The 10,293-nt window shown below is 41.7% G+C and overlaps 1 protein-coding gene across 1 annotated transcript; it reads left to right on the forward strand.

Annotated features, from left to right (window-relative positions):
• Positions 1–385: 385 nt before the first annotated feature.
• enpp4 (ectonucleotide pyrophosphatase/phosphodiesterase 4) lies at positions 386–9,920 on the forward strand. The gene is made up of 8 exons (XM_086283546.1): positions 386–542; positions 2,033–2,270; positions 5,406–5,699; positions 5,809–5,913; positions 7,085–7,283; positions 7,385–7,564; positions 7,713–7,982; positions 8,137–9,920. Exons 2-8 carry the CDS (start codon positions 2,034–2,036, stop codon positions 8,238–8,240), a joined length of 1,389 nt encoding a protein of 462 aa, XP_086139672.1. The 5' UTR covers positions 386–542; position 2,033; the 3' UTR covers positions 8,241–9,920.
• Positions 9,921–10,293: the final 373 nt, after the last annotated feature.

Raw genomic sequence — 10,293 nt, forward strand, 5'->3', positions numbered from 1 at the left:
AGTATCTGCAATATTTGAAAGTGAATCGATACCAAAAATTGCAGCATTGCACGCCACTAAGCAGATGTTCCTCTTTAGCGATCCCTATAGGTAGTAGCCGAAAGAAGAGAAGATGTGTAATTTTTCCCTGGTCATGGCATCAATCGACCGGTACGTCAAGTTTGCTACAACAAAAGCAAATAGCGAAAGGTTTATTTCAAAATTAAAGCACTACATTTTAACGCTCTATGAATAAACCAATTTGTGCAAATATAGCATTTATTAATTATAAAAAAACAATTAAGTTGGCATTAAAATAACAAACGAAACTACCAGACGCCAAAGAATTGCATTTTTTTTATATCGCCGTTAGAGCCGCGATTTATTTTGGAATTTCTCACCGGAACTGAGTGAGATTGATATTAGCCAACTAGACAGCGTCTCAGCAGCGTTTGTTTGTGTGTTTTGTGAAAGTCCACCGGTGATGTTGCTGCGAAGATAGGGGGAAAGGTGTTCAGAGGCGCTGTTTGGAGCATAATTATCCGTCAGCTCTGCCAGGGCAGGTAACGTGTTTAAACGGACTGTTGTTGGGGGAACGCTGTGACATTGGCAAGCTAACTTGGTATACGAACTGCTAACACGCGCCCTGCGGAAAGTGAAAATAAAAATTTTCTTGGTCGGGTGACCCAAGACTTTTTGTATTTCCAATCTGCCACTAGAAAACACGAGTTTTTGCATGATTTTCAGTGTTTATTCGCTGTGTTATAAGTAGAGCTGTGTCGATATTTTCCCTTTAAGAACGGCGACTTCCTTGTTGTGTTTATTTCTCAGACTGTGAAAGCCAAGGCTTTTCGCTGGAAGTCCTTGGTGTCACTTCAGTACTTCCTCCAACACGTATATGAAATGTAACTAGGTAGCGTATGAATAAAACAAAATGTCTTTAAAATAAATAGTTAAATTAATGAACAAGGTATAATTTTATTTTTATAAATTTATTAATTGTGTTGTCTTTGCCGCACTACTCCATGCACTGATAAAATAAAATCGAACGTAAATGGCAAAGTTGTGAATAGGAAGAAAGCACCGGAGAAACTGGTCCCAGTGAGGAGACTCATGAGTAACCGTTCAAAATAATCCTTGTTTGTGTGATTCTGAGCTTGTTTCAGACAGTTTATCTTCTGTCTGAAACGAGCTGTTCTTTAGGCCGATGTTCTGATGGTTACCTGTGCCTAAACAGATGAAGCAGGTGGGTGGTGTGAAAGATGGCCTTATTTGTGGTATCTGCTCTTATTGATGTCATACAGACCAAAATTGGGTTGCAAACCCCCCAAAACAAACTGTCTAAAGTGAAGAGCTTATGGCAGGCTACAACCTGAGCTTCTGACTCTCAGTGATCACTTCTACTCGTCATTCATTAAAAATTTGGCCTTGTCCATTATGAGCATCCACCAATGTAACTGTATACATGCAGAAATAATCCTCACCCCTCACTTGGCTCACTCTGAGCCTCTGTTCAAGCCAGTTCTTCCACCACTGTGACATACTCTTATGTCACTTGAGCCACTTATTGACTTTGTTTGCACAAAACACATCCTGTTTATCCGCGTGCAAACTTGCAGGAAGAACAAACCTTCCAGCTTAAAGCTGGTTTAGACCGTGGTCACAGCGTGTTAAAAGATTCTTACGGTTTCTGGCGACTGGTATTTGTAGCTGGTTGGAGTTTTCCGGCTTTCTTTGACTGCAAAGCCAACAACTATAAGTTTCACTTCCTATAAAGTAAAAGTGAAGGGCCAAAGAATGATTCTGGTATTTTGAGAATATTCATTTTCTTTATCTATGTGAGACTTACACCTAGGGAAATCATACCCGGTGTAAGCCGATCTCATTTATTTAGCCTTTTTTGTATCTTTATCCTGAAAGCAGATTAATTTCCTGCAGGTGGGATTTTCAGGCTGGCACACTGTAACCTTTAGCTTAGCAATGTGAAATTAAAACCCCTCTCAGCTTGGTTCGAGTATTTCAGGTTTCTGTTTTTTGTCTGACACATTTTCAGGATGTTGTTTCAATTGGTGCTGGCTTTCCTTTGTGGTGTTGGCGTTTGGGCCACAGAAAATACCACCACCCAGCAGGAACCGCCGCCGCTGCTGCTGGTGTCATTTGATGGGTTTCGAGCTGACTACCTGAAGAGGTTCCCCATGCCGAACCTGAAGCTCCTGTACAGCCAGGGGGTCCTGGTGGAGCAGCTCACTAATGTCTTCATCACCAAGACGTTTCCAAACCATTACAGTCTGGTAAGCCTGCTTTTGTTTGTGTGCGTGTGTGTTTGGAAGATGATCTGTCTGATAGCTGTGTCTAATTCTGGTCTGAAAACATTTCCTTCCTTTGAATTTGATGCAAGAAATAAGCAGGTTCTTCTCTGAAAAACACGTTGCCTCAAAACCCACAGCCTTTCTTTCGCTACCGTTTAACCCAGAGGCGACAGCACTCAGGATTTCCAAGAAAAAAACCAAAAGCCTCACTGCTTTCATCTTTCATCAGATTCACTAGTCGTTTCCTCCTGTTTATTTAGTCTGTAAGCATGCATTAAAAAGAAAGAACAGGGCCCTATTTCAGGAAGCCGGTTTAGAAAACTCAGAGTTAAAAACGATACTCAGGGTTGAGTAACCCCGAACTGTCCAACTCGGAATATTCGGTTTCAGAAAGGCTGATAACAATTAGTTCAATCAACGTGGAGTTGCTTTAACCCCAAGTTAAGCGCGCGCACGGGGATGCATAAAGCCCTGATTAGTGGAGCACAGATTAAGCGAGTCACCATGGAGACGGAGGGAAAGAAGGCGCGGTCAATGTATTTTACAGCGCTTGAGGCCGAAATTCTGATGGCAGTATAGGGCTTTGGAGCGTGATGTCACGGGGGTGGGCGATAACATGCAAATTTTGCGGAAAAAAAGTAACACAGCCTCAGCTGCAAAAGAAAGGGAGCATGCATGGCAAAACATAGCCGACAGAGTCAATGCGTGAGTGTTAATTTAAACATTGATCTAGGGATTTCCACCCATTTAACACGTTATTTTATTATTTTTTATTTTATTTTTTATTTCATACATTTTATTTTGCGATGTGATTTGAGCGCAGGTGCAACCCAACAGGCCCCAAACGTTCCTGGCAGCAAGTAAAAATGAAATATAAAAATATAGTCCAAACAGGTAAGGTGTAATTGTATTATGAGCCACAGTGCTTGGTCTGTTTGTCCGATGTAAATCGATTGCAGTTAGAGGCTACATTAATTTCCCCTCTGTAAGCACTTATTGAAATTATCTGAGCACATTACAAGTACATATTTGCTTACTCTGTATGCTCAAATGTGACCCGTTATAGCCAACAGAAAAAAAGCGGAGGCCTGAAAAACAGGTGGGGGTCCTCCTCCACCACCACTCACAGAGGCTGAGCAGTTGGCTTCCACATTTGTGATAATGTTGGCAGCATCACATATGATCTTCACAGTGCAGAGAACACAAATTAGCATCCATTACTATAATGAAATAATTTGTTAGTTTGAAATGCTACAGGGAACTATGTACCTGTACATTAATGCTGTGGAAAGACTTCCTGTTCACATAGTCTCCTTCATTTACTGAAGGAGCAATAATTGGAATGTGAGTGCCATCTGTACAGCCAATCACGCCTGGGAACCGTGAGAATAAATGTAAAATTTAAGTAGTAGTTCAAGTATCACCACATCATGAATTAAGTTTCGTTCATCCTGATACCTGCAATTTTGTGGCATCCCTCTTTGATGAATCTTGTGGGTCTATGACCGGGGAACACCACAAACGAGTACAGGAGACGTTTCAGTGCAACTGTAACATTCCTGACTGCTCGACAGACGGTAGCCTTGGAAACGTGCTCAGCGTCACCAATATTATACAGAAAGCTCCCGTTTGCAAAAAACCGAAGTGCAATACAAATAATATGTAATGAACTGAGAGAATGTCCGCGATGTGTCACATGAGCAATATTAGGCCTGAGGATGTTATTCAAATAAATTATAGATTGTGCTGAAAAACGGTAACGTTCACACAGGAAATCATCAGGAAATGATAAAATGTCCATACGCGCTCTAATCACTCTCTCCCGGCGGAGAGCTCTGCGGAGAATTTGGGCTTCAACATCTACTGGCTCTTCAAGGAAGGGACACGCCATGTCTGACACTTCCTACAGTCAGGTTTCCGACAAAGAGGCGGAGAAAGTTAGGGTTAGTTGAAGTAAACCTGCTAGGGGGCAGGTTAGCTTCACGGAGTGTGTCGTCATAGTAACTCGCTCAGAATTAATCTAAACTCGCTTTGTGAAACCGAAAACCCAGAGTTTTCGTTAACTCAGGGTATACTTACTCAGAGTTTGCACTAAACCGGCTTCCTGAAATAGGGCCCAGAGCTTTTGTTGAGCTGGAGTATCTCTAGAGTGAAAAGTTACACCAAAACATTGACTTGGTCAGAACCATAGACTGTATATAAAAGATGGACATAGTGACTTGAGTTGGGAGATGCTGAACACCTGTGATTGACAAGTCATTAGCTGATGAGTAAACTCCTTTTAATCTGCCTTTCTGATTACAAATAAAGAACACAATTAAGAGGGCTATTATTCTACCATATGGGTTGCCCCCAGGTGGCCAACAGCAAGAACGCAGGTTTAAGAGTTGGGTCTTTTTTTTAATAATTATTCTAATTATTAATTAATGTCATTAGCTGCAAAATGTTTCACTGGGTCTTTTATATATTTATTTTTTTTAAATCACATAAGATTTTCAATTTTCCCGTAAAAGCCTTGTAAATGTGATATTGTCATTGAAGTTTGTTACTGTCCGTCAGATTTAAAAGGAAATATAAAAAAAAAAAATCAATTTCAAAGTGTGATATTAGTGCTACACGATTGTTTTTGATCAGTACTGTGATGATGGCTATTTGTCATGATCATTCATTTATTTTTTTGGACAAAAATGTTTTTATTGCACTGTGAAGTAAGCATAACACTGCTTTCATATCCAGGTAAGGAGCTGTATAAAAACCTAGTGCTAAATTAAACTGGGGACTGTATTTTCAGTGCAGTTTTGTTGCTTGGCTGCACATCATTCTTTGCATATGATTTGTTCTTGGTTTATACCACTTGTCCTATTGCTAAAGACTTCCAAGCAATGCATCAAGATCCACTTCTAGGAACAAGCTCTTTGCATTCTGATGGTGCAGACATTCAAATCAAATCAAAATTCAGTTAACTGGGTTCCCAAAACTTTCATCATTGCATTCACCTTTTAACATTTTGGAAGCTGCTTTTCATGCTTGAGTAATCAAGTCTCTTAAAGCTAGATAATAGAACAAAATCACATAGACAGTATAATATTATTGTTTTTATTATTGTTACCTCTGCAGGTTACAGGGCTTTATGCAGAGTCTCATGGTATCCTGGCCAGTAGAATGTATGATCCCATCAGCAAGAAGCACTTCAGCGTTAGCAACGACACCGACCCGCTGTGGTGGAATGGGGCGGAGCCCCTCTGGATCACCGCGCTGGACTCCGGCTACAGCACTGCAGCCATGATGTGGCCCGGCTCCGACGTGACCATCAGGAACCGCACACCTACACACTTCTTTCCCTACAACCGCCATGTAACATTCCAGGAACGACTGGGGAATGTGACAAACTGGCTGTTAGGAAATGCAACGGTAGAAATATCATGTCTCTACGTTCCTATTTGTGGCGCTTTGTGGAGATGGTCTAATTTGGAAAAGCTGGAAGGTTTGACATTGTTTATGATTTTTATAATCCCACCAGGAACAACGAGTGAAGTTTGCAGCTCTCTACTGGGAGGAGCCGGACAAATCAGGTCACACGTTCGGCCCTGACAACACCACCGCCATGGGCAAAGCGCTGAAGGAGGTACAGTCATTTGGTTATATTCAAATGCTCAAACAAGCTTACTAGGTTGTCATACTGCTACAGCAAACCTGCATGTACAGTGGAGGAAATAATTACTGGGTCCTCTGTTGAATTTGTAAGTTTGCTCACTTAAAAACAAATGAAGAGTCTGTAATTTTTGTGGTCGTTTCATTTTAATGCAGAAAGACAAAATATCAGCCAAAAATCCTGAAACCTAATACATAAAAGTTATAAACTGATGAGTGAAATAATTGGCTACCAAGCAGAAAAATGTGATATTATTGGAGGAGAAACCCTTGTTAGCAAGCACAGCTGTAAGACGTTTCTTGTAGTTGGTCACCATGTTTGGACACACATTAGGAGTACACACATTATTTCCAAAAACTCTCTAAATCTTTTAGGTTTCTTGGCTGCCACTTATAAACTTAAAGCTTTAGTTTTAAGTTTATAAGTGGCAGCACGACTGAGGTCTGGAGACCAGCTAGGCCACTCCATGACCCTAATGTGGTTCTTTAGCCACTCCTTTGTGGCCTTGGTGTAATGTTTTGGGTCATTGTCATGCTGGAAGACCCATCCATGACCTATCCTTTGTGTTCTGGCTGAGGGAAGGAGGTACTCATGCACTTTTTATGGCCCCATTCATTGGCCCCTACATGCAGTGAAGCCATCCTGCACTCTCAGCAGAAAAACAGACCCAATCCATAATGTTTCCATTTCCGCGCTTTACTGTAGGGCTGGTATTCATTGGGTCACATTTCTCTTACTCTAAACACGGCGGATTGAGTCGATGCCAAAGAGCTTGATTTTGGTTTTGTCTAACCACAGCTTTCTCCCAGTCCTTCTCTAAATCAGTGAAATGTTCACTGGTAAACTTCAGACGGAGCTGTACATGTGGCTTCTCTGAGCAGAGGCACAACAAGATTTCAATCAAATGCAGGCTGGTGCGTTATCATTAACAAGCTCCTCCCATGTAGTTTTGGACTGATCCGAGACCTTTCTCTTGATCATCCTCACCACATCTTGCCTGGAGCTCCAGACCAATATTCTGATATACTGTCTCTCCACTAAAATGAAAGACTAGTTCCAGTGGTGCAAGTCTTTTTTTTTTTTTTTGTTTTTTTTTTTTTTTTTTACTTGATGCAGACATTTGTGTCTGCTTGTGTGCGATTAGGTTGACGACAACATCGGCCTGCTGATATCTGAGCTAAATCGGACCGGCCTCTGGGGTCGCATCAACGTGGTGATAACGAGCGACCACGGGATGGCCCAGTGCTCAGCCGATCGCCTCATACGGCTGGACGAGTGCCTCCCTGAAGACAACTACACACTGGTGGACCTCACACCTGTGGCGGCGCTCTTCCCAAATCAAAGTAACTGTGCTAAGCTCATCTCATATTACATAATGAAACTTGTCTCTGTTATTCTGTGCATTGAGCTCCCAGTTGCAATTTTCCATGTGTCTGCTGCCCAGGTGATCAAGCTGATGCTGTCTTCAATGCGCTAAGTAAGTGCCACCCCCACATGACGGCATACTTGAAGAAGTCCATTCCTGATAGGCTGCACTACCAGAACAATGTGCGCATCCAGCCAATCATACTGATTGCTGACGAAGGCTGGACCATAGTGAAGAAGGGGAACAAGTTGCCGAGATGTACGTGCTTTTTTATTTTAATTTATTTTTTTAATAATGTTGAGTTTTTGACATGTTAAGACTAAAAGACAAAAGCCAAAGCACAATGAATTAACTGCCTACAATATTAATGCCTGGTAATCCTCCTGTTACTCCTGTTTACTTTTAGTGGGCGATCATGGCTATGACAATGCTCTTCCCAGCATGCATCCTTTCCTGGCAGCGACTGGGCCTGGCTTCCGTCAGGGTTATCAGCTGAACAGCTTAGAAACTGTGGATGTTTATGCACTCATGTGCCGCCTGCTGTCAGTGCGTGCGCAGCCCAACAATGGCACCCTGACCCAGGCTCGGTGCCTGTTGGCCGCTGAGGCCTGCGTAGATCTTCCCCTGGTTATCGGCCTGGTGGTGGGTGTCCTGCTGGTACTCACTACAATCACTGGTGAGTAAGAATAACGTGTCTTCTTGTTGTATTGTGTTGATGTGGGGGGAAAAAAGGGGACCCAGATTTGAACCCTGTGGAACCCCCCAACATTTTCTCAGCCTTTCCATTAGATGAACAAGCTATGATTTGTTTTCTTTTTTCTCCTCCTCAGTTTTGTTCAGGTCTCTGAGCACTCGCCGCCAATCAGGGCCTCGGCCTTTCCGGAGGCTGCAGGTCGACTATGATGATGATGACGACGACCCCTTGTTGGAGTAAACCAACTGTGTCGCAAACAGGTTTAGAACCACACATTTATCAAGAGCAGACCACAATGCAACCCAAAACAAGAATGTAAAAATGTAATCCAGGCTAAAAGCAAGCAAGAAGCTGCTTCAACTAAAGCCTGGAAGGAAATGCAATCTGTATAATTTAGTAGGCCTGTCACTTACTTCCCCATCATTATGCAAAGAGAGTACAATTGTGCAGTTTATCACGTGATTGTGTTATGAGACATAAATATGTCATGCTAGTCTTTCAGCTGCTCCCCAGGCTTTGCTCTTGGGAGCACATAAAGGTTAAAGACAGAAACATATGAGGGAGTTCAGAGTTCAGCGAACAGACTCAGAACCTTACCAGAGATCATTTTTTTTTCCTTTAAAGATTATAATGTCAAGCATGTTCACACAGCTTCCAGCCTGGCTACTTTCAGATCATGCTGTAAGAGTCCCTTTCCGACGATGTCAACAAACCATTTGAACTTGGAAGATCATTGCTGGTGGTGAGAACGGGGTCGCTGCCAACGGTTTCAATCCAGGAGTCACATTTTCCAGGGACGGTGCAGACTAGAAAGGAAAGCTGGGAGACAGAGTGGTAGTGACATGCAGGAAATGGCCAAGAGTGGACTTTTTATACCATAACTAAACATGGCACTTTTCTTATTACACACACTCCCTACTGCATTAACAGTTTAGCCTGTATTATGTTTAACCTCTCTTTAATTGTCTGGTATTATGATTGTAAAATATGCCGCTCTGCTTCCTGTCCACGTTGGTGATTGGTCTTATGTTCCAAAATCCGCTCACAGCTAGACTGGGAATCCGTGGATAACAACGTTTGTGTGACTGCTAAGCCTGATTACAGAGGTCGGGTTTAGTGAACCCAGATAATGAAAAGACATCCCCGGTGTGGAAAACTAGCTTAATAATACAGGCCTCAGGTCTGCAGATCCCGTGCACTGGTATAAATACAGCTGTGGGTAATGCTATATTCTGTTGTTGTTACTGAGTCTTCATAATGTTACTGCTGTTAAAAATCCTTGGACTTGAACATGTGACAAGAAGCCAGTGGTGATTAGCTGTGAAATTTTGGGGAAATATTGGCGAAGTCTTTGGTGGGAAGACGGTAACAATGAGTCTGATATTATTATTATTCTCAAAGAAGAGACAAAAGCTACTGACTACTTTCATTTATCTTTTCTTTCCATTTTTCTTTGGTAATGTTGTTTGAAGTTGTGTGCTGTTACATTTTTAACAGCAGAGGGAGCCACTAGCTCATTTAATTCAGCTGTGACAAAGATTTAATTGTGATTAACCTTCAGTTTTCTTTATCTGGTGTTCTGTGGTTGTTTTTTTTTTTGTTTGTTTGTTTTTTTTTGCCCAAGTATGCCAAAACCTGAATTTTAAATCTGAATTGGTACAATAATATTAATTTGTTGAATTACAGGTAATTCCTCACAGTAGCTTTCTATGCCAGTTGTTCACTTTACATGAGGGTGTGTAAGGGTTCCATCTGTGCTTCCTGTATATGAGTGATACCAAAGACTGTTAGATGCACAAAGAAATAATCAGCACTTATGTCTTTTTTTTTCTTACACAGGGATTTGTATTACAAAATTAAAACTGTAATTGTTATTTTTAGCATCAGATAGGTTAGCTGCACACTTTTTTTCTTTTTTTTTTAAGAAACAGTACAAACGCAAATTCAGGTAGTAGTTTGAAAGTTGAACAGTAATTTCAAAGGCTGTTTTATTTAATCTGATGCTCACAGAGGGAGCAACCACAGGTCTGCTGTCCTGATCAAGGAAATTAGATGGAGCACACGCCTGTTAGCAGGATCAGAAACTGTCACCGCTCAAGGTCACAGCATGAGCCTGTTGATATTTAACACTCCTATTATTGGCAAATTCAACAACATGACTCGAACCAATGAGGGATGGATCCATATGACACATGTTTTGTGGAAATGTTGCTCTTTTGCTTGTAACCTTTCCTGTTTCCCCCCCAAAATTTTAAAGAACATCAGTGACACACTGCTCCTCCTCACCAGAGCA

Source organism: Aulonocara sp. 'chitande type north' Nkhata Bay, linkage group LG23, assembly GCF_057382095.1.
Source record: "Aulonocara sp. 'chitande type north' Nkhata Bay isolate Kocher_YH1m ecotype deep benthic linkage group LG23, A_spYH_male_GT1.1, whole genome shotgun sequence".
Classification (NCBI taxonomy): Eukaryota; Metazoa; Chordata; class Actinopteri; order Cichliformes; family Cichlidae; genus Aulonocara; species Aulonocara sp. 'chitande type north' Nkhata Bay.